The sequence below is a fragment of the Salvelinus alpinus genome, chromosome 15, assembly GCF_045679555.1.
Source record: "Salvelinus alpinus chromosome 15, SLU_Salpinus.1, whole genome shotgun sequence".
NCBI lineage: Eukaryota > Metazoa > Chordata > Actinopteri > Salmoniformes > Salmonidae > Salvelinus > Salvelinus alpinus.
The window spans coordinates 17,977,161-18,001,319 of NC_092100.1; the positions used below are offsets into that span (position 1 = coordinate 17,977,161).

Here is a 24,159-nt window from a genome sequence, read left to right on the forward strand (position 1 = left end):
CAATCTTAGTGCCTTGGGTTTGAGACACAATGGTAAATCGACAACATTTTTTTTCTACCTAATGCCAAATTCACATTTTGCTTTGTATTTCTAAGCCGATTCCAAAATATACACAATTCTTTCAACAGTCACCTGATAGTGTGCTTCAATGATAGCCGTTTTTGTTGTTGTTGTTTTTGTTAGTAGAATATGTTCCTGGAATCACTTGCATCAGTTGCATCAGTTCTTAATGAGATACATGAAGAAGCATGTTAGTGCTAAAGGTGCCGTTACCTGCTTCCTCTTGCAGGGCAATCTTCAGGCTGGGATAGACAGACTCTGGGATGATGGGGGAGGGCAAGTCCTGCAGGAATCCCATCAGGGCCTCTGAGAGCGCCTGGACGTCGTACTGGCCCATCTCAGGCTCAGAGAGCTCTGTAAAAAGAACACTTTAGGTCGCTAATTCAGACACTGCAGAGTCTGTTTGTGTACATCGCTGGTTCTCCTGTTCTGTGGTAAGGTGTCCCAAGAGTTGTGCTTTGTGGCCAGAGTTTCTGGTGCGGCTAAGTGTGCTGTCTGGGAGACAGTGTCCAGACTAGTCCTATGACAGTGTCTGAGAGACTAAAATAACAACCTCCTCCTCTTTCACCGATGCGACAGGCAGGCCAGACTGGCTGGGTGCTGCTTACTGCTCCGTCACGCCTCAGCTAGCAAACAGCTGTCTGAAAAGGCCTGCCTGGCCCGGTCCAGCTCTTGATCTGAGCAGATAGACTGTGGGGAGAGTGTCTGGCATGTGTGAGTGTGTGTGAGCATGGGGAGAATCTGGGTCGGTCTGTCTGTGGCATGTGAAAGGTGTGTTTGTGCGGGGTGGGGGTGTGCATCTCAGAACATGCTGTTGACACTTGATCTAGCCTACATCGTCCTGTCTGCTCAAATCTTTGGGAGACCGTACTCAAACTCGTTTTGGCATGGATGTTGCTAAGCAAGTCCCAGGTCACTTGAATCCTTGGAACACCCAAGTGTTCACTTTCTCCAGTTGAAACAAACAGTGCCATGTATATAGATTAGCACAGAATAACAAGCGGAACGAACTCGTAGAGCCAATTATATTGCAATTAATGCTAAATCGGTCACGGGGTGAAAATAACACTCCCGAGGCTTTCCTCACTCTTCAGTACAGTGGGGCTCACAGAGAAGTGAAATAATGAAGTGCAATATATGCAAGATTGTCTTTTGGGGGGGGGGGGGGGGGGACACAGCATACATCCGTCTCTTTGATCCGTTTGAAAAGACTGGCCTATTTCTCTACACAAACAAAGGCTGTGTTAATGGCCCACTGTTGAAATAGAGCAAAGACAAACAGAGCATGTAGTGTATCCTACAGGAACCACGAGGACAGCATGGTCATCACCCCTCTGAGTTATTTTCCTAACTGAACTCAATAGGCAAGGCTATAGAATGAACAGCACCACAATCATTGAAGTCACAGGGTTCGGAGTAAATTCCTTTTTATCCTACAGGAATGGATGACTATCCGGCGATGGCAACAGACTCTATCAACTTGTACAGCTCAGCAAGAGTTGAATGTAAGAACAATGCATTCATGCACAAGCATAAGGTGCAAGAGAGAAACAGAGGGTCTTACCAAAATTCAGGCTCTGTCTATGACCGCCAGCAGCCAAGGAGCCAGACTTCCTGTACAGTGTCTCGCACTCCAAACCTGCAAGAGATTGACACACACACACACACATAGTTAGCGCACCCTTCTGAAATAGTATTTTCTCTCCTGGCATGCCTCTATTAGTGAATCAATTAGTTACACGTATAAACATCCATAATACAGCTCCCAGAGCTGAAAATACATGACCGAGGCGCTAACTGAAACGTTTCAACACTAACCTGGCCTTCCACATGCTACCTGGAGGCCCAGGAGACACTTTCAGGAGTGCTAAGTCTGAAAGGTCAAAGATCAGACGGAGAGAGGAGGGCCTTTTCTCAATTCGATTTGCTCAACTCCTGCGTCCTCTCAGTGAACGTGGACAAAAAATGTGGTTATATGAAAAGCAAATTACGTTTACAGGGGTGGATCCCAAAATAAATATGTAAAGAGATAAAAACAAGCACGGACTTTTGCCCAAATGAGGAAAGTTCCTATCAAAGCCAGGGTGTCTCCTCTAGTAGCAGATCCACCTTTTAAATGACACTGTTTGTAGACCATGGGGATCTAAGTGGACCATGATCAGAGCTAAATACTGTAAATATATGTATGTATACAGTGCCTTCGCAAAGTATTCAGACCCCTTGACTTTTTCCACATTTTGTTACTTTCCAGCCTTATTCCACAATTGATTAAATAAAAAAATCCTCAGCAATCTACACAATACCACATAATGACAAGGCGAAAACTGTTGTTTTTTTGTGTGAAATGTTGCTAATTTATTAAATATAAAAAACAGAAATATCTTATTTACATAAGTATTCATACCCATTGCTATGAGATTCAAGATTGAGCTCAGGTGCATCCTGTTTCCATTAATCATCCTTGAGCTGTTTCTAAAACTTAATTGGAGTCCACCTGTGAAAAATTCTATTGATTGGCCATGATTTGGAAAAGCACACACCTGTCTATATAAAAGGTCCCATAGCTGACACTGCATGTCAGAGCAAAAATCAAGAAAGCCATGAGGTCGAAGGTATTGTCCATAGAGCTCCGAGACAACATTGTGTTGAGGCACAGATCTGGGGATGGGTACCAAAAAATGTCTGCAGCTTTGAAGGTCCCCAAGAACACAGTGGCCTCCATCATTCTTAAATGGAAGAAGTTTGGAACCACCTAGACTCTTCCTAGAGCTGGCCGCCCGGCCAAAATGAGCAATCGGGGGAGAAGGGCCTTGGTCAGGGAGGTGACCAAGAACCTGATGGTCACTGACAGAGCTGTAAAGTTCCTCTGTGGAGATGAGAGAACATTCCAGAAGGACAACCATCTCTGCAGCACTCTACCATTCAGGCATTTATGGTAGCGTGGCCAGACGGAAGTCACTCCTCAGTAAAAAGGCACATGACAGCCCACTTGGAGTTTGCCAAAAGGCACCTAAAGATTCTCTGGTCTGATGAAACCAAGATTGAACTATTTGGCCTGAATGCCAAGCATCACATCTGGAGGAGACCTGGCACCATCCCTATGGTGAAGCATGGTGGTGGCAGCATCATGCTGCGTTGATGTTTTTCAGCGGCAGGGACTGGCAGACTAGTCAGGATCAAGCCAAAGACGAACGGAGAAATGTACAGAAAGATCCTTGATGAAAACCTGCTCCAGAGCGCTCAGGACCTCAGACTGGGGTGAAGGTACACCTTCCTACAGGACAACGACCCTAAGCACACAGCCAATACAAAGCAGGAGTGGCTTCGGGACAAGTCTCTGAATGTTCTTGGGTGGGCCAGCCAGAGCCCAGACTTGAACCGTTCTAACAGATGCTGTAATCGCTGCCAAAGGTGCTTCAACATAGTACTGAGTAAAGGGTCTGAATACTTACATAAATGTAATATTTCAGTTTTTTTAAATTATAAATTAGCAAACATTTCCAAAAACCTGCATTTGCTTTGTCATTATGGGGTATTGTGTGTAGATGGTTGAAGGGAAAAAAACAACTTAATCAATTTTAGAATAAGGCTGTAACGTAACAAAATGTGGAAAAAGTAAAGGGGTCTGAATTCCTTTTGAAGGCACTGTACAGTACATGTCATGCATAAAATATATTCTACCAAAGCATTAGTTTACATGCAAGTATGGATAACTGATACATTAATGCCACATCGAAAGTACTATGTGGCATATTTTCAGGTCAATGCTGCGGCTTCTCTTGTCAAATGACTAGTACTAAACACAACAGATTCAAACGTGTTCCGATATCACACAGCCATCTTACCTTTTTTCTCAATGGCCTCTACCAACTTCACCAAAGTGGGGGGGGCATTTTCTGGGGGTGGAAAAGGCTGGACAAACTCATGAGCTGATGTCCCTGGAAAACAAATAGGATAGGATACCCATTAGGCCTTGATGTTGTTTAAAATAATTATTACAGCAAATCTGTAGCAATCAAAGACACCAAACAAAGCTCAATCAAAATTACAACAGCCCCTTAAATAACTTTTAATCTTTTCACAACAAATACCCAGTTTAATTTTCTTTCAGGAATTTCACTCTCCCCTCCACGGCAAGGCCCTGTTTCACCACAGCCCTTTGCGTGAGGAGGGTTTTTCAAGTGACTCAGTGTAGCACAATGAAGGATTTTAATAAAAATAAAAACCTGAACAGGCATAACCTCCAGTGGCAGCACGCCAGAGCCTCATTTTCAGGCCCACTGTATAAGCTTGGCACCCCGTGCCTCCTGGCAGCGCAAGCCTAAACCATGTCTGATCATTTTGGAGTTCACAGAAAGTACCATGTCAGCACATTCCCCCTCTCTGCTGCACGTTAAACATGGAAAATTGCTGCCCGGCTCTCGATTTCCCTCTTGTATAACGTCAGCCCCACCCCCCCTGCTTCTCTGCAGCCTTCGCTCTTCCGAGGGTCGCCTTTCCCAAATGCTCTGGAACCTAGCTGCTGTACGGTGGCTGAGTATTGCATGTTTGAGTCAGTCTTGCTAAGTCGCAACTGTACAATAAAAAAACAAAATAAATATACAATAAAAAAACATATTTGCCTGTACTACAAACAGTGCATTAGACTACATAAGGTTATGTTGAAAATACTATCGACATATGAAATGGCTTTCAAGAAGTGTGTGTGTGTAAAGTTCAGGAATTAGTAGTGAGCTGAGGACTCATAAGCCAAATAATAATATAAATCCTCCACAGAACAATATCAAAAACACAGCTCAAGAAGTTGTAGGCCTACCCTACCGACTGCATTGACCATCTGAAAATATGCCTATTGGCCACTGCACAAAATACTGCCATAATTAAACCCAACATTTGCATGTGAGAGGGCAGAATGGACACAAGCTTATTAAACACATTGTCGGAAGGAAACAATAGACCTAGATGTAAAAACTTGTTTTATAAGTTTTTTTGTACAGAAAATGTTTTCTTCAGTAGTGACTATGACTAGGGCTGTTGTGGTGACCGTATTACCGCCACATCGGCGGTCACATGAAGGCAGTCAAATTCCACATGACCATTTAGTCACAGTAATTAGGCTTCTCCAAGCTCTGATGCTGCTGATGGTCATTAGAGGCATACCAAACTTGCAAACTGCCTGGTACTCAGAGCTCTATTGTCCCTCTAACCACTCTGACATCAATGCAAACACTTCATGAGAGCTCATGAGCTCATGTTGCTAAACATTTTTATAGGCTATGCAATTGCGTTAGAAAACAGGGTGATGGCCTCTTAAAAAGAGGATCTCATCAGCTTTCTATAGGCTAGGCTTACTATATTTATTTCTCAACTTTCCTAATAATTTAGCACATTGCTTCTCTTTACAACAGGAGTATAGCCTACCTGGCTGGCATGAAAATAAACCACGGTGAAAAGCAGTTCTCCATTCGCTATTTAAGTACATAGATGACAAGTATTTTTCCCCCTGCCACGATACAGGTGCATGATAATGGTCCATTCTAAATCAAAACAAATGTCACATATATTACTTATACACATAAGATTAAATCAAGAATAGTCTGATGGGTGACAATTTTAGTCTATCAATTATATATTATCACTTGTGAATGATGCTCAGCATAAGAAACAATGCCTTTTTTCTAATCATAGTCGGCCACCTCATGTAGCCTTGCCCATATGGCCTATATGTTTTAATAAGGTTTGTATCACAACTAAAGTGGCTAAATAACTTCTTAAAATGGGGTGTAGAGCCTAACTGACATACATAAGCAGCGTGTGAATTTCAAGTTTGGTGAAGATCATTTTCACCATAAAAATGCACCCTTATAATAAAAGCATTACATGCATAATTGCATTTGCGGTCACTTTTGATAATGGTGTTTTCCGCTAATGGAACATTTGTGCTTATAGCCTACTACCATGTGTGCATTGCTGCACTTATAATGTGAAGAAATAGCCTAATAGTTTATCAACATTTTAAGCTAAACGTTCTGATCTGTTGCGTCAGCTACACTGCATAAAAAAGTTTTTGGGATGCTAGTGGTTGTATTCACTTGGGATCTATCGCATCCCACAACTGTCACAGACTATGTTTGGAATATTTATTTATCGCACAGAATAGGTCGACTTTTGTACTATGGGGGATAGTAGACTGACATAGGCTAGTGGTTTTGCTGTTCGTTAGGCCTACTCATCTTGTTGGCTGATGAAAAGTAAATGTGGACAGTTCTTCCAATATCTTCAATATGCACCTTGGAATTGGATAAGGACGCATGCAGTTGTGTCCCGGATGTGTCTGTATTCACTTGTATGTAGCCTGTGAGAAAGACCCGATCACGTGACAGAGAGCCATGTGAGTGAGAGACACTTTGGATTGCGCAGCAGGGCACAACGCAGCACTCCGGGCCGCAAAAGGCAAGGATTTTTTTAGGGTGCATTACCGCCACAAAGGGGATGCTGCCGTGAAACTCGAGGCATTATCAAGTGCTTGTCAAATTGTGAATGAGAGACTGTACATACTATTGAAGTGTGTACAGCCTGCGCAAAAAAACAAAGCAGAGCTCATGCCTTTCAAGCGACTTTTTTCAAATCATCATTAGAGTCATACAATGTATTAAAATTCAAAACATATAGCCCAACATTTGTAGAACAACTAAAGTTACATTAATAACTCTAAATTAAGCATATAGGAATACCTATTTCTTTGTTAACCGCTCAACACAGAATAGACGTATGTGCACACTCCCTCAGATCATGGAGAAAATATCCTTTATTTTATTCAGCTTTGTTCAATTGTATTCTTCATACTATAAACGAATATAAAATAATGCCACGGAATTCTAAGCAAATCTTGTGTGCTAAATTAACTAGTGTATCCAACAGCCATATGGCATAGCCACATCAAGACCTAACATAAGAACAAAGAGTATGATATTATTTTCTTCTGAAATAGACTACATTTTCTTCATATCATGCTTCTTTAGACCTATCTAAAATAAATAATTAATTTACTGTGAAGGTGTAGGCTATATTATATGGATTTATTATACTTATAATATGGCTTGTAGGCTGTGTGTGGAAGCCAGGAGATGCTAAATGTGTTTATGTTAATTAACAATCAATTACCGTGAGACCGACAGTTATTTGCTTGACAATCAACGGCTGGCGAAATTTTGTGACCACCACAGCCATAGTAGTGACATACATATTCTGTACATCTGCCTCAAAGCCAATAAGCCTAGGATGTCTCTATTTGTTTTCCTCACCACTCACATACATGCCTCCACACAAAGTTGCCCAGATTTTGGGGTTTCGTGCAAACGAATACATTTACATTTAAGTCATTTAGCAGACGCTCTAAATTTAATGTAGCTTTCTATCAATCGTTCCATACATCAGTCTGAACCTGCTACCCTAGAAGTGTTTGTGCTGACGTCAAAATACCATGATTCGTGTAGGCTGGCTCTGGCCCAACCCATCGGTTTCTGGGACCAATCAGAACAGTTTTAATGTGCTCACATTCGAGAAGTCCTCGGGGAGGAAGCAAATCCAGACTCATGGAGAAGAAACGTTACTGGGCGTGGCATTTGGCCAGAGTGATGCAGATGGGTAGCCAGGCAAAAATAATACCGTTTTTTTTTGGAGAAGCAGCTGTAGACCTGAAGTCATCCTGTGTTTTGGGGAGAAGAACCAACTAATCATTGCTTGCCTAGGAAATCTTGGCAAAGCCTTTCTTTAAAAATGCCATGGGAAGCAGTAGGCCTACGTCTACACCACCTTGAAAATGTCAGTTTTTATTTTGTTGCCTTAGTCTTAAATGCTTTGTTGTAGAGTTCCTGAGTTGTTGTTGAGCAATCAAAAATTTTAAAATAATCACATTTCAGCAATTGAACTCTCAAAGTCTCTGCTAGACTCACAGTGGCCATTCTAAGCAGTTTCCTTCTACTCCAGCTACTTAGTTGGATGGAAGAATTGTGGAGAAAATTAAGAAACCTGGACACCAGGCTTTGGGCTGTGTCACTTCCTGTGTTCCCGTACACCACTGCCTGCTCAACCCAATTCGTAGAACGGTCCGTCGTCACTCCCTGTCCCAAGGCTGGGTATCTTTACTAGTCCATTGGCTGCACGTAATGGTATGTGTCTCCTGCAGACAGACTAAATATAACTAACATAGGTCCCGCCAGTAAAATAAGCCTTTAACATTCACCAATTAAAAGAATGAGAATGTAGAGCATGTCTGGAAACTAAATTATACAGCATGGGTGAGTCTTTCTCCAAGGACGAAGGTAGTTCGCCTGGGCTTTAAAAAACGGTCTAAATTGCATGTCAAGTTCATATTGCACTCAATCCACCTACAATATCACAAACTATCCTTAGTTTGATGACAGGTGTTTTTGCCTAAAGCCAAATTTAAAATACCTGAAGTACGTATGCAATGCAGGAATACAATTAGGTCTGTCCTGAGTAGATAAGCCTAAATCGCAAAAATACACAGACGTGTACAGCAATGTATAACTCGATGCAACTATGCAGGGAAGCCATTTTGCGTAACTAATTGTGTTGTGTACATACGTTAGGTATAAATTAGATTTAACTCCCAATCAAATTATGTCAAATACTTTTTTCATATGCACTTCAGAGCAAATTGTCAGTAATGACTAAATAGAAGGAAAAACTACTCTACAACCCATGGAATTTTAGAGACAGAAAGAAAAAAGGAAAGCAAATATGCAAGATGCAAGAGTAGCAGGGCTGCAGCAAAGAGAGGGGACATGGGGAAACGTGTCCAAGGCTAACAGGTTGGAATTGCTTGGGCAGCTGTGGGTACCATTTCCATTTCTTCTAGCAGGCCTGTGGCCTGGAGAGGAACTGAGCTGACCTGCCCCCCTACAGAGAATGAATAGAAGGCAAATATTGAAGCAGTGTCACGTGCCTCCAGAGGAATGTGCTGCTTCAGCAGAAAGCTCCCCTACCTGCTCCCTTTCCAGACTGACCTGGTGCTTTGTCCGAGCTCCCAAAGCAAGCAACACAATTTACTGCCTTCAGAAGGGGAGCAACAGGCAGAAAACTGAAGTACAATGGGAGATGGAAGGTGGGCTGATACTGTGTGAAGACAATAATTATGGGTAAATAATACAAATAAAAGATAAGCAGACATCACAGATTTTTTCTTTAAAGAGTAAAAAAGGGCGATAATCTAGAATGTTGAAAAAGTAGACAGGGTTTGTTGCTCTTGTAATCCTACTGCTCTTGTAATCCTACTGTATTCTTGTATGCAGAAGTTAATCATCTTGTCTTGAGTCAATAATTATTCAACCACTTTGTTATGGAAAACCTAAATAAGTTCAGGAGTAAAATGTGCTTAACAAGTCACATAAATTGCATGGACTCACTCCGTGTGCAATAATAGTGTTTAACATATATTTTTTTAAATGGCTACCTCATCTCCATACCCCACACATATAGATAATTGTAAGGTCTCTTAGTCAAGCAGTGCATTTCAAACACAGATTCAATCATAAAGACCAGGGAGGTTTTCCAATGCCTCGCAAATAAGGGCACCTATTGGTAGATGGGGGGGGCTGACATTTGAGCATAGTGAAGTTATTAATTACACTTTGGATGGTGTATCAATATAGCCAGTCACTACAAAGACCCTTCCTAACTCGGTTGCCGGAGAGAAGGAAGGAAACCACTGAGGGATTTCACCATGAGGGCAATGGTGATTTTAAAACAGTTAGAGTTTAATGGCTGTGAGGAGAAAACTGAGGATGGATCAACAACATTGTAGTTACTTCACAATACTAGCCTAAATGACAGAGTGAAAAGAAGAATGCTTGTACAGAATAAAAAATATTCCAAGACATGCATCCTGTTTGCAACAAGGCACTAAAGTAATTCTTCAAAAAATGTGGCAAACCAATAAACTTTTTTGTCCTGAATACAAAGTGTTATGTTCAGGGCAAATCCAATACAACACAGTGATGGCTGCATCATGTTATGGGTATGCCTGTAACCGTTAAGGATGGAGAGTTTCAGGATATGGAGCTAAGTGGCAGGCAAAATCCTAGACGAAAACCTGGTTCAGTCTGCTTTCCACCAGACACTGGGAGATGAATTCACCTTTCAGCAGGACAATAACCTAAAACACAAGGCCAAATCTACACTGGAGTTACTTAACAAGAAGACAGCGAATGTTCATTAATGGCCGAGTTACAGTTATGGCTTAAGTCTACGGCAAGACCTGAAAATGGCTGTCCAGCAATGATCAACAACCAATTTGACAGAGCTTGAAGAATGCTTTTAAACTGTTTAGGATAGGGGGCAGCATTTTCACGTTCGATTGAAACGCGTGCCCAGAGTAAACTGCCTGTACTCAGGCCCAGAAGCTAATATATGCATATTATATTATTATCTATTTGGATAGAAAACACTCTGAAGTTTCTAAAACTGTTTGAACGATGTCTGTGAGCATAACAGAACTCATATGGCAGGCAAAAACCGGAGAAAAATCCAACCAGGAAGTGGGAAATCTGAGGTTTGTAGTTTTTCAAGTCATTGCCTTTCGAATATACAGTGTCTATGGGGTCATATTGCACTTCATATTGCACCCCTACTATGAAGGGGGAGCGAATAAGAGCTGTTTGACTAAGGGGTCTGGCAGAATGTCATGAGCTCAGTCAGGCGTGCGGCCTTGAGAGAGCTCTGTTCCTTTTCATTTCTAAAGACAAAGGAATTGTCCGTTTGAAACATTATTGAAGATTTATGATAAAAACATCCTAAAGATTGATTCTATACATCGTTTGACATGTTTCTACGAACTGTAATAGAACTTTTTTGACTTTTCGTCTGGACTTTCGTCTGGACTTGCCCGAGCCTTGTGAATTGTGAACTAAACGCGCTAACAAAAAGGAGGTATTTGGACATAAAGATGAACTTTATCGAACAAAACAAACATTTATTGTGGAACTGGGATTCCTGGAAGTGCATTCTGATGAAGATCAACAAAGGTAACTTAATATTTATAACGCTATTTCTGACTTTTACTGACTCCACAACATGGCGGGTATCTGTATGGCTTGTTTTTGTGGCTTAGCGCTATACACATACTTGCATGGTGTGCTTTTTCCGTAAAGCTTTTTTAAAATCTGACACAGCGGTTGCATTAATGAGAAGTATATCTTTAATTCTATGCATATCACTTGTATCTTTTATCAAAGTATATGAGTATTTCTGTAAATTGATGTGGCTCTCTGCAAATTCGCCGGATGTTTTCGAGGCACAACATTACTGAACATAATGCGCCAATGTAAACAGATTTTTGGATATAAATATGAACTTTATCGAACAAAACATACATGTATTGTGTAACATGAAGTCCTATGAGTGCCATCTGATGAAGATCATCAAAGGTTAGTGATTCATTTGATCTCTATTTCTGCTTTTTGTGACGCCTCTCTTTGGCTGGAAAATGGCTGTATGTTTTAGACGCTGACCTAACATAAACGAATGGTGTGCTTTCGCTGTAAAGCCTTTTTGAAATCGGACACCATGGCTAGATTAACAAGAAGTTAAGCTTTTATTTGGTGTATTGCACTTGTGAATGTATGAAAGCTAAATATTTCAAAAAATATTTTTGAATTTCGCGCTCTGCCATTTCAGCGGATGTTGTCTAGCGGAACCCCTAGCCTTAAGAAGTTTTAAGAGACTTACCCAGAAAGACTCACAGCTGTAATCTCTGCCAAAGGTGCTCCTACAAAGCATTGACTCAGGGGTGTGAATAGTAAAATTAGATATTTCTGTACTTCACTTTCAATAAATTAGCAAAAATGCCTAAAAACATGTTTTCACTTTGTCATTATGGGGTATTGTGTGTAGATTGATTAAATAAAATGTTTTCCTCACCAATGTTGAATTCAGGCTGTAACAACAAATTGAGGAATAAGTCAAGGGGTATGAATACTTTCTGAAGGCACTGTGTCCTACCTTGCTGTGCTGGGGGAGGCTGAGGCCTGGGGGCTGCTGGGAGGGGTCTCTGCTGCAGAGGCTGGTTGGGCGCCACATACATCTTCACAGGCCCCACATACTGGACATATGTCCCAGGGAAGTCTCCCCTCTGCTTGGTGCGCTTGTTGACTCCCACCATCCATCCCAGGCGATCCGGGTGCTCCTCGTCCCCATCCTTTAGCCCAAGGAATGTCAGTGACGTCTTGCTGACGGTCAGTATGTCCCCTGGCTGGAGGTCAAGGTCCTCCTCCCAGTCTTTGTTATAGACATAAAGCGCTATGAATTGGAAGCCCTCTACAGCCATGTGCAAAGATGTCCAACTATGATACACACTGACCAGGGCAGTGAAGTGCCAGAGTGTTGAGGATGTTAATTGTGATGGCAACACTATTCAGGAATCTTCAACTAAATCTAAGAAGCATGACTGATCTCTGAGTGTTGGTGTGAATGGTTGAAACTCAGACCTGGCCTGTGTTTGAGAGATAAAGCACTTTCTTTAGCTTGATCCCCCGGTGCAACCAGACAATGGAGCAGAGAAACGGCATTGGCAACATGCTCTTTGTAAAGACCCGAGACTTGCAGGTAAGTGCTGAACCAAAGTAGGGTTTTGATTTACACTGGTACGGTCTAGGAATGAGTGGTGCAGGGCAGGCACTTCAGTGACTCTGAGCACTTCGTATTGAGAATCTTCCAAGTGTTCCTGGTGGAAAGCTCTACAGAAGACAAAAGACACAGATTCAGAAAAGAAAACATTAAGCAAATGAAGCAAAATCAATTCTTTTTTTCCATTTAAAACCTGTCTGAACTGGGAGCTAAACGTTATCCCATCCATTTTTCCCATAAGGATACCCCACATATAAATCTATGAAACTGTCAACTGAAATGTAAAAAGGGCTAGCCTAGGCCTACGTTCCCCTTGAATAATAAGCACCAAGTGTTCTTAACCTCAGTCAACTATCACAGACACTCAACTAATTCAAATCTTATGACACTACTAACTTAAAGGGACACTGCGACATTCCGGCATTTGTTCTACTTCAAATCAAATTGTATTTGTCACATGCTTACTTACAAGCACTTAACCAACAATGCAGTTTTAAGAAAATACCTACAAAAAAGTAAGAGATTAGAATAATAAATGATTAAAGAGCTTCAGTAAATAACAATAGCGGGTCTATATACAGGGGGTACCGGTACAGAGTAAATGTGGAGGCTATATACAGGGGGTACTGGTACAGAGTCAACGTGGAGGCTATATATAGAGGGTACTGGTACAGAGTCAACGTGGAGGCTATATATAGGGGGTAGAGGTACAGAGTCAACGTGGAGGCCATATACAGGGGGTACCGGTATAGAGTCAAATGTGTGAATGTGTGGGGGCACCGGTGTTGAGGTAATATGTACATGTAGGTAGAGGTATTAAAGTGACTATGCATACATAATAACAGCGAGTAGCAGCAGCGTTGGGGGCGGGGGGGGGGGGGGGGGGGCAATGCAATTAGTCTGTGTAACCATTTGATTAGCTGTTCAGGAGTCTTATGGCTTGGGGGTAGAAGCTGTTTAGAAGCCTCTTGGACCTATATTTCACGCTCCGGTACCGCTTGCCGTGCGGTAGCAGAGAGAACAGTCTATGACTAGGGTGGCTGCAGTCTTTGACAATTTTTAGGACCTTCCTCTGACACTGCCTGGGATAGAGGTCCTGGATGGCAGGAAGCTTGGCCCCGGTGATGTACTGGGCCATACGTACTACCCTCTGTAGTGCCTTGCGGTCGGAGGCCAAGCAGTTGCCATACCAGGCAGTGAAGCAACCCGTCAGGATGCTCTCGATGGTGCAGCTGTAAAACTTTGAGTGTCTGAGGACCCATGCCAATTTTTTTCAGTCTCCTGAGGGGGAATAGGTTTTGTCGTGCGCTCTTCACGACTCTCTTGGTGTGCTTGGACAATGTTAGTTTGTTGGTGATGTGGTCGCCAAGGAACTTGAAGCTCTCAAACTGCTCCACTACAGCCCCGTCGATGAGAATGGAGGCGTGCTCGGTCCTCTTTTTCCTGTAGTCCACAATCATCTCCTTTGTCTTGATCACGTTGAGGGAGAGGTTGTTGTCCTTGCACCACACAGTCAGGTCTCTGAATGGGTTAGAGTGGGTCTAGGGTTTCTGGGATAATGGTGTTGATGTGAGCCATGGCCAGCCTTTCAAAGCATTTCATGGCTACAGACGTGAGTGCTACGGGTGGGTAGTCATTTAGGCAGGTTACCTTTGTGTTCTTGGGCACAGGGACTATGGTAGTCTGCTTGAATCATGTTGGTATTACAGACTCAGAAAGGAAGAGGTTGAAAATGTCAGTGAAGACCCTTGCCTGTTGGTCAGCGCATGCTCGGAGTACACGTCCTGGTAATGTGTATGGCCCAGCGGCCTTGTGAATGTTGACCTGTTTAAAAGGTCTTACTCACATCGGCTGCGGAGAGCATGATCACACAGTCGTACGGAACAGCTGATGCTCTCATGCATGTTTCAGTGTTACTTGCCTCGAAGCGAGCACAGAAGTTATTTAGCTCGTCTGGTACGCTCGTGTTACTGGGCAGCTCTCGGCTGTGCTTCCCATTGTAGTCTAATAGTTTCCAGGCCCTGTCACATCCGACGAGCGTCCGACCTGGTGTAGCACGATTTGATCTTAGTCCTGTATGGACGCTTTGCCTGTTTGATGGTTCGTTGGAGAGCATAGTTGGATTTCTTATAAGCTTTCTTAATGTCGTCGTTCAGCCACGACTCAGTGAAACATAAGATATTACAGTTTTAAATGTCCCGTTGGTAGGATATACGTGCTTTCAGTTCGTCCCATTTATTTTCCAGCGATTGAGGGCAGATTAGCCACTCGTCGCCTGATCCTCACAAGGCATCCTGATCTCTTTCTGCGAAACCTACGTTTCCTTTTTCAGCGAATCACGGGGATCTGGTTCTGGTGTCTGTAGTATATCCCTTGTGTCCGATTCATTGAAGAAAAACTCCTCGTCCAGTTTGAGGTCAGTAATCCCAGTAATCCCAGATGTCCAGAAGCTCTTTTCGCCCATAAGAGACGGTATCAGCAACATTATGTACAAAACAAGTTACGAACGCAAATAAACTAACAAAATAGCATGGTTGGTTAAGAGACGATAAGACGGCAGCCCTCCCCTCCGGTGCCATACGGTGCTAGAATCAGATGAACTTGTGGATACCATTTTTATGTCCCTGCGTGCAGTATAAAGGAAGTTAGCGGTAGTTTCACGAGCCGCTGCTAACTAGTGTTTGCGCAATGACTGGAAGTCTACAGGTACATTAGCATTGCCGACTCTGTGTAAGTAGAACAAGGGCTTACATGCCACAATCTCAAAGTATCCCTTCCAATGAAATGAATTATAGTCAATAAATCAAGCCGTAATCAATCTGATCTTAGGTTAGGCCATCTATTTTCCATCATGGTTCAATGACTTGCACTATTGCATCGAGTAAAGTACAATATCTTAATTGCGTGTTCATTTAGCCTGATCTGCAAAATATTACCCTGACTTTAAATAATGGGGAAACATCACAGTACTTACCTATGGATATGATAACTAAGTTCTCCCCACAAAAAGTTACAGTGGTGTGTTTACAATGCACATCTACAGCAAGAAGGTTGAGGCCAACAATCTGCTTGGCAACTCAGCAGATTTACTCAAAAGCCAGTAAAAAAAACCTGCAATTTGATTTTGGATATAGCTCAGTTCAGTTATTTAACCTTTATTAGTTCTAGTCTATACCTTGTGCTGCCTGAGTTGCCATTCAAAACAAACTCACTATTCGGGATGTGAAGATTCCAGTATAGCAAAGAAATGCCCATGGCAAAAATGAAAACACGAAGCAGGCCAAACTCTTTGGTCCATTAATACCATGCTGTATGGAAAATAAATGTGACTCTGGATCACAAATTGGGTTGCACATTTTGGGGAATATTCAAGAGATGGAAACTTTCCGTGGGAATTAATGGAAATATATGCAAATTAATATTAATACCATTTAAATGTAGTTTTTTTGCATTGGATATATTTACCAAATCATATGGAGACAGAAACATAAACATTTTACTGTATCATAAGTGTATCATAAGTAGACATAATTGTAAATGATTAAATCCTTCCAATAGAAAAATAAAATAATAGTTACGAATTGAACTTTAATTAAATGAGTTGACTCTTCACATGGGATGATTTCACTGAACAACAAAATAAATGGAATATTGAATGATCCATCGCATCTCCCAAAAATATTTTCAACATACATCTGTAAAATGATAGTTTCTAGACTAAAGCTTTGGTTGTCTTCCTCTCAGGCTTCCATGTCTTCTCCCTGGACCTCCTCAGTGTCCACCCTCTGAGGTCTCATCTTCACGGTCACTTTCCAACCCTGTTGACGATGGCTCAACCCTTGTATTGGTCAGCCTGTTGCCTGTTTTTTTGTGTGTGTTCCCAAACAAGGACCAGTTGCGCTCTGAGGTGGCTAATGTTGGTGGGATTTGGAGGATGATGAGACAACAGGGTGAAAGAGCCTCAGATTCACAAAGTCCCTTCCACCAGGTGGCTGATGAGATATGTTGGCATGGCCATATTGCATCTCCATCCCAAACCCCTTGCTTGGAAGTGTACTTCGCCAGACTGCCAAGAACCTTTCCCTCATCCAGGCCAAGGTGGCGAGACACAGTAGTGATGACACCATAGGCCTTGTTGATCTCTGCACCAGACAGGACAACGAAAGAAAGTTGATATGAAAACCAATAGAACAGGAGGGAAAAGCTGGTTAATGGCATGAGGAAGTCATTATGAAATAATTGACTCCATGTTTTTACAGATGGATTTTCGCATGGCTACTTTGAAGCAAGGTAAGACATGCCTCATTATTTGAAGTAAAGTAAAACATTCAGGTTTTAAACAATTATACTGCCACAAGCTCACATTGCAAAATGGTGGGCGATGCGTTGATAGTCAACGGTAAGCAGGCTACAGCCTATACACCCGAATGGCGAATGGGAGGCGCGCATTAATTACAAGTTGCAATTGAGAAATAAGAATAGCTCCTTTAATCGTGGCTACCAACGTTTTGAATACGCAATTGAATTTATAATTGTTATTTGTTGCTTAGAAAAGCAGGTTTCACTCTAGCTACTCTCGCGCTGTCAGACAGGTGGCAGGCTATTCCGCTCCTCAAACTAGGCTCTGTATGCTGTGCGCGTGTGAAAAAATACATGACTAACAAAAATGCACAGGCGCCAATTTAATTCCACAAATTATGCAAATTACCCTATGGACTGATAAGCATGATGGCCAAATTTATTTTCGGCAGCTAACCAAGTCAATTTTAGATAATTAGAAGTTTTAACTGAGGATAATGAGAATCTTAGCATGTAGTAATGATGGGGGAAAATACAGATAGTTACATGTCGCAATATTATTTTGGGACGAAATATTTTATCAATATTTGACTCCCAAGTTTTTTTTGCTACTGTTGGTAGCATTAGCTAGCGCTAGTCAAATTTACCTGCGCTAAAACTCTGTGATTTTTCATTCTATAGCTTGTTCTCCATCTTCTTTTGAAATAGTGAGTCATGTTTTTAGCACTTTTATTTCCCTGACTGATCATAACTAGTTCTCATAACCTCTCGTCTCTCTACAACAGGCAATATGTTTGTAACATCAAATCGCAAAAAAAAATCTAATTCAAATAAATCGCAGTATTGAATCGCAATACATATAAAATAGTGAAAATCGCAATACAAGTCGTATTGGCACCTAAGTATCGTGAAAATATCCCTGGCCATTCTCAGCCCAAGCATGAAGGCTTACAATTAATAGATTTGGTCTTGTTTAGGCCTACCTGGTGGATTTAAACCCTTGTGTTTGGAAAGACATCAGTAAACCAGATACAGTTTACTAATTCTGTCTGATAAATCTCTCACACATGCTTTCTTAATACTAACACTAGTAAAAGTGCACCATTGATCATGCAAACCAAACACTGAATGTAATTTGAAAGTGACTGTATAAGATGCTTGGACCTAGAATGCTTCTGCAACAGCCATTATCACTCAATGGGTAAATAAGACATGTGTCTCTTGACACAAACTGCATATTCACTGCTTATTACAGGCAATCGTCGTGCAAATACTTTACTAAGACATTCTAGTAGTTACAAAATGAGCTAGGGAAATTAATTTCACTGGTACATCTTGACGTCACTGCAGCTAAATCACCTTGACTTTGCATGTGGACAATGGCTTAGGTCTTATGTTGCCATCTGAGTACAGCATAAATACATATTATTTATAGTGGAGCTCATTGAGAGCTCATTCCTCCTAAATTGATGAGTTCTCCTCTGTCCCGTAGCTCATCTAAGAACGATGCAGCTTGAAACGAGCCATAACACAGAGACATGCACCCAATCCTAAATGCAATGCTAGATTATGGCTAACAAACAACTGGTATGGCGATGATGGAAATGAAATAACGTAAAGACATCATAGGGCAACACTCACCCACCTTTAGGCAGAGAGCGAGAACTGGCCGGGGCACAGCGGGTTTGCAATTCGACAACCTTCGAGTGCAGCGGAAAGGTGCCAGGGTGGACACGTGGCACTGATATACCCAACCATAGGCCGCTGTCCTCACGCCATCCTTAACCCCCTCTATTCTGCCTCAACACCCTTTTAAAAAATCCTCTCCTTTTGGTTGTCCTGTCCTTAAATACACAACCATTCTGACGATGTCACTTCCACTGTGCGGTCCATTTCCATTTGAAAGAAACATCTGCCTTATTCAAGGTACTTTGAATATTCAAAAAAATCTAAGTATTTCTGTTTTTACAGTGCAACACAATAGAACAATGTGGGTTTTGAGGATAAAGATTTCACCGTCATAGGATGGTTAATCTTAGTCACAATGATTTTTACAGTTTGAGAGCACCTCATGCAGAAGGGGGACAGGATCAAGAAGAGGGGGGAAAAAACTCACTCATCAATAAATAAATAAAGGAAGTCACTGTTGCTACAGAGAACGAAAGCTTAGTGGTCTCCTGGATTCCTATTGGGCAGTCTGCTGCCATGTGCCCAGGAATCACCAGAGATGCTCTAACAAATCAACGAAATGTTCTAATATTAGAAAATGTATCTAGGCAGTGATCGCTTCTGACCCTCTAACTCCAACTTAATCATTTTCGACTTCACTAATAGTAAATGGGTGAAGTGGAAGTAATTGTGGACAATTTGAATTTTAATAATATGCACAGACAACACACAGTGCATTCGGAAAGTAATCAGACCCCTTGACTTTTTACTCATTTTGTTATGTTACAGCCTTATTCTAAATTTGATTCAATTGTGTTCCCCCCCGCATCTACACACACACAATACCCTATAATGACAAAGCTAAAACAGGTTTTTTACATTTTTGCAAATGTATTAACAATAAAACTGAACTAAAACTGACATTTACATAAATATTCAAACGCTTTACTCAGTACTTTGTTGAAGCACCTTTGGCAGCGATTACAGCCTTGAGTCTTCTTGGTTTTGAAGTTCCAAGCTTGGCACACATGTATTTGGGGAGTTTCTCCCATTCTTCTCTATAGATCCTCTCAAGATCTGTCAGATTGGATGGAGAGCGTCGCTACACAGCTATTTTCAGGTCTCTCCAGAGATGTTTGATCAGGTTCAAGTCCGGGTTCTGGCTGGGCCACTCAAGGACATTGAGACGTGTCCCGAAGCCACTCCCGCTTTGACTTGGCTGTGTGCTTACGATCGTTGTGTTGTTGGAAGGTGAACCTTCGCCCCAGTCTCAGGTCCTGAGCGCTCTGGAGCAGGTTTTCATCGAGGATCTCTCTGTACTTTGCTCCGTTCATCTTTGCCTCGATCCTGACTTGTCTCCCAGTCCCTGTCGCTGAAAAACATCCCCACAGCATGATGCTGACACCACCATGCTTCACCTTGGGGATGGTGCCATGTTTCCTCCAGACTTGATGCTTTGCATTCAGGTCAAAGAGTTCATTCTTGGTTTCATCAGACCAGAGAATCTTGTTTCTCATGGTCTGAGAGTCTTTAGGTGCCTTTTGGCAAACTCCAAGCGGGCTGACATGTGCCTTTTACTGAGGAGTGCCTCCCATCTGGCCATAAAGGCCTGATTGGTGGAGTGCTGCAGAGATGGTTGTCATTCTGGAAGGTTCTCTCATCTCCACAGAGGAACTCTGTCAGAGTGACCATCGGGTTCTTGGTCACCTCCCTGACCAAGGCCCTTCTCCCCCGATTGCTCAGTTTGGCCAGGCGGCCAGCTCTAGGAAGAGTCTAGGTGGTTCCAAACTTCTTCCATTTAAGAATGATGGAGGCCACTGTGTTCTTGGGGACCTTCAATGCTGCAAAATTGTTTTGGTACCCTTCTCCCAGATCTGTGCCTCGACACATCGGAGCTGTATTGAATTTACCACAGGTGGACTCCAATCAAGTTGTAAAAACATCTCAAGGATGATTAATGGAAACAGGATGCACCTGAGCTCAATTTCAAGTCTCATAGCAAAGGGTCTGAATACTTGTGTAAATAAGTTCTTATTTTCATTTTTAATACATTTGCAAACATTCCTAAAAACCTGTTTTCGCTTTGTCATTATGGGTTATTGTGTATAGATTGATGAGGACATTTAACAATTCAATTTAGAATAAGGCTGTAACGTAACAAAATGTGGAAAGTCAAGGTGGCTGAATACTTTCCCCCTGCTCATATTCTGTATTTTACTATAAAATAGAGATCACACAGGTTTAAGAATACAGCAGGCAACATTATTATTTATAGATATACAATACATTAGTGGACTCGGCTAACTCGGCTCCCTTCAAATTAGTGGACTCGGCTAGTTCAGCCACACCCGTTGCTGACAGGTGTCTAAAATAAAGCACAAACCCATGCGATCTCCATAGACAAACATTAGCAGTAGAATGGCCCGTACTGAAGAGCTCAGTGACTTTCAACGCGGGAACGTCATAGGATGCCACCTTTCCAACATGTCAATTAATCTGCCCTGCTAGAGCTGACCCCGTTCAACTGTAAGTACCGTTATTGTGAAGTGGAAATGTCTAGGAGCAACAACGGCTCAGCCGCATAGTGGTATGCCACACAAGCTCACAGAATGGTACCACCTAATGCTGAAGGGCGTAGCACGTAAAAAATAGTCTGTCCTTGGTTGCAACACTTACTACCGAGTTCCTAACTGACTCTGGAAGCAACATCAGCATGCACAATGTAAAGCTCGCCGCCATTGGAGCAGTGGAAACGCATTCTCTATAGTGATGAAGAGCGCTTCACCAATTAGCAGTACAACGGACAAATCTGGGTTTGGCGGGTGCCAGGAGAATGCTACCTGCCCCAATGCATAGTGCTAACAGTAAAGTTTGGTGGAGAAAAAATAATGGTCTGGGGCTGTTATTCATGGTTCAGGCTAGGGCCCTTAGTTCCAGTGAAGGGAAATCTTAACGCTACAGCATACAATTACAGCATACAATTACATTCAGCAGTTCCAACTTTGTGGCAACAGTTTGGGGAAGACCCTTTCCTGTTTCAACATGACAATGCCCCCGTGCACAAAGCAAGGTCCATACAGAAATGGTTTGTCAAGATCGGTGTGGAAGAAATTGAATGGCCTGCGCCGAGCCCTGACCTCAACCCCATCAAACACCTTTGGAATGAATTGGAACGCCGACTCCAAGCCAGGGCTTATCGCCTAACATCAGTGCCCGACCTCACTAATGCTCGTGGCTGAATGGAAGGAAGTCCCCGCAGCAATGTTCGAACATCTAGGAGGAAAGCCTTCTAGAAGAGTGGAGGCAGTTAGAACAGCAAAGGGGGTACCAGCTCCATATTAATGCTCATGATTTTGGAACGAGATGTTCGACGAGCATGTGGTGTATTATTATGAGATAATTTAAAAGCCCAGTGGAATCAAATGTAATATTCCTGTGTTTTGTGTATATATTTCAAATACAAAGTTGGAATAATACTGTGAAATTGTGGACATGATGATAATGCCCTCATAGCGCAAGAGCTGTTTGAAAAGACCACCTGAAATTTCTGCCTGTTTTGGTGGGATGGCGTTTTGGCCTGCCTGGACATCACCAGTTGGTAAATTAGTTAATAGACCTTTCCCCTCCCAGACAGTCCTAGAACAATTCTTGCTCGTCTTTCAGTTAATAAATTGCCTTTAACAAAACAGATATAGGCCTAGCCGATTGATGCTCAGATGGATTAAAATCCAGCATACTAACGATTTAACTCGTGTCCACATGGCCCGTTTTAATTGCTAGTAGGCCTATTTTAAATGAATTTGTATGTGTTAGCAAATAAAATAGACCAAAACCATTACCCTATCCTATGTTAACCAGCCATAATACAATTGTTTTGTCATCATGGCTAATCCAATAATATATACTGAACAAAAATATAAATGTAACATGTAAAGTATTAGTCCCATGTTCCATGAGCTGAAATAAAAGATCCCAGAAATTTTCCATATGCACAAAAAGCTTATTTCTCTCAAATTTTGTGCACACATTTGTTTACATCCCTGTTAGTGAGCATTTAGTCCTTTGCCAAGATAATCCATCCACCTGACAGTTGTGGCATATCAAGAAGCTGATTAAACAGCACGGTCATTACACAGGTGCACCTTGTGCTGGGGACAATAAAAGGCCACTCTAAAATGTACAGTTTTGTCACACAACGCCACAGATGTCTCAAGTTGAGGGAACGTGCAGTTGGCATGCTGACTGCAGGAATGTCCAACAGAGCTGTGGCAAGAGAATTTAATGTTAATTTATATACCATAAGCCGCCTCCAACGTTGTTTTCGAGAATTTGGCAGTCCAGCCAATCGGCCTCACAACCGCAGACCATGTGTAACCACAACAGCCCAGGACCTCCACATCAGGCTTCTTCACCTGTGGGATCATCTGAAGAGGGGTGCTGAGGAGTATTTCTGTCTGTAATAAAGCCCTTTTTTGTGGGGACAAATATTCTGATTGGCAGGCCTGGCTCCTTAGTGGGTGGGCCTATGACCTCCCAGGCCCACCCATGGCTGAGCCCCTGCCCAGTCATGTGAAAGCTATAGATTAGGGCCTAATGCATTTATTTCCTTCTATGAACTGTAACTCAGTAACATCTTGGAAATTGTTGCATTTATATTTTTGTTTAGTATAAATAAATAGCTAATAGCTTCACTATAAATATATATATTTGTTAAATACATTTCCAGTGCTTGGTTTTTGTTTAGCTTCATACTTTGGTTACACCGTATTCCTAGTTACACCTGTCTTTGGCCATTTTATGTCATTTTAAGCCATTTGACCCATGTCGGCTTTGTCAGGAAAGAAATGGTGAGACATTGATGATAGGACAAATATATTCAGTTATATTTAAAAGAGGCACAACCAAACATAATATGAATCGTTTGTTATATGCAAGGGATGCCTTTTGACAGTCGTGGCTACAGTTGCAAACATGATCGTAATCCAGCAAACTCGTGCCAGCTGGAGGATTTTGCGGGGGACCAACCCTGCTAGCTGCAAAGATTCGAAAAGCACTGGCCCAAGCATAGTTAGTTGAAGACGAACATGTGACAATACTTGTTTGCTATCTAATAAACTGCAATATGTGCCTATTGTTTGTTAGTTACTAGAAGGGTTTACTGTATCATGTAACTGGCGAATAGCTACAGAGGCTAGTAACGTTAAGCCAGTTTTGCAAATTTGCTTCTCGAGCCCCCTCCACCATTTTCCAGTTTAGGGGAAAACTTTAAAACAAAAAATACTCACCGTAAAATATCCTTGAATGTTTAAACTGGTTCAAAAGCTAATTTAGTCCTCATAAAAGCTATTTTCCTTGTTTCGTTTGCTTCTTAAATCATCACAAACCTAAGTTCCCTGCCATGTTCGTAGAGAAGATATCGAACTACATCGATAGTCAGACCAGCGAAACTTGTGTCCACTGTGCAGCTTGCTGTACGTGCACCAG

General features: G+C 42.0%; 1 protein-coding gene across 3 annotated transcripts in view; it reads right to left on the bottom strand.

Annotated features, from left to right (window-relative positions):
• LOC139540478 (phosphatidylinositol 3-kinase regulatory subunit gamma-like) overlaps window positions 1-24,141 on the bottom strand; it is a 34,380-nt gene extending 10,239 nt beyond the window's left edge. Inside the window, exons 1-6 of one of the 3 annotated variants that reach the window (XM_071344333.1) lie at window positions 18,653-18,908; window positions 16,402-16,850; window positions 12,085-12,818; window positions 3,906-3,998; window positions 1,625-1,699; window positions 274-414 (exon numbers count right to left, since the gene is read on the bottom strand). In XM_071344333.1, coding sequence (XP_071200434.1) covers window positions 274-414; window positions 1,625-1,699; window positions 3,906-3,998; window positions 12,085-12,409 — 634 coding nt within the window. In that variant the 5' untranslated portion in view covers window positions 12,410-12,818; window positions 16,402-16,850; window positions 18,653-18,908. Of the gene's footprint in view, window positions 1-273; window positions 415-1,624; window positions 1,700-3,905; window positions 3,999-12,084; window positions 12,819-16,401; window positions 16,851-18,652; window positions 18,909-23,960 lie in introns of those variants that run through there. The other 2 variants (XM_071344332.1, XM_071344334.1) reach the window with 2 other exon arrangements.
• Window positions 24,142-24,159: the final 18 nt, after the last annotated feature.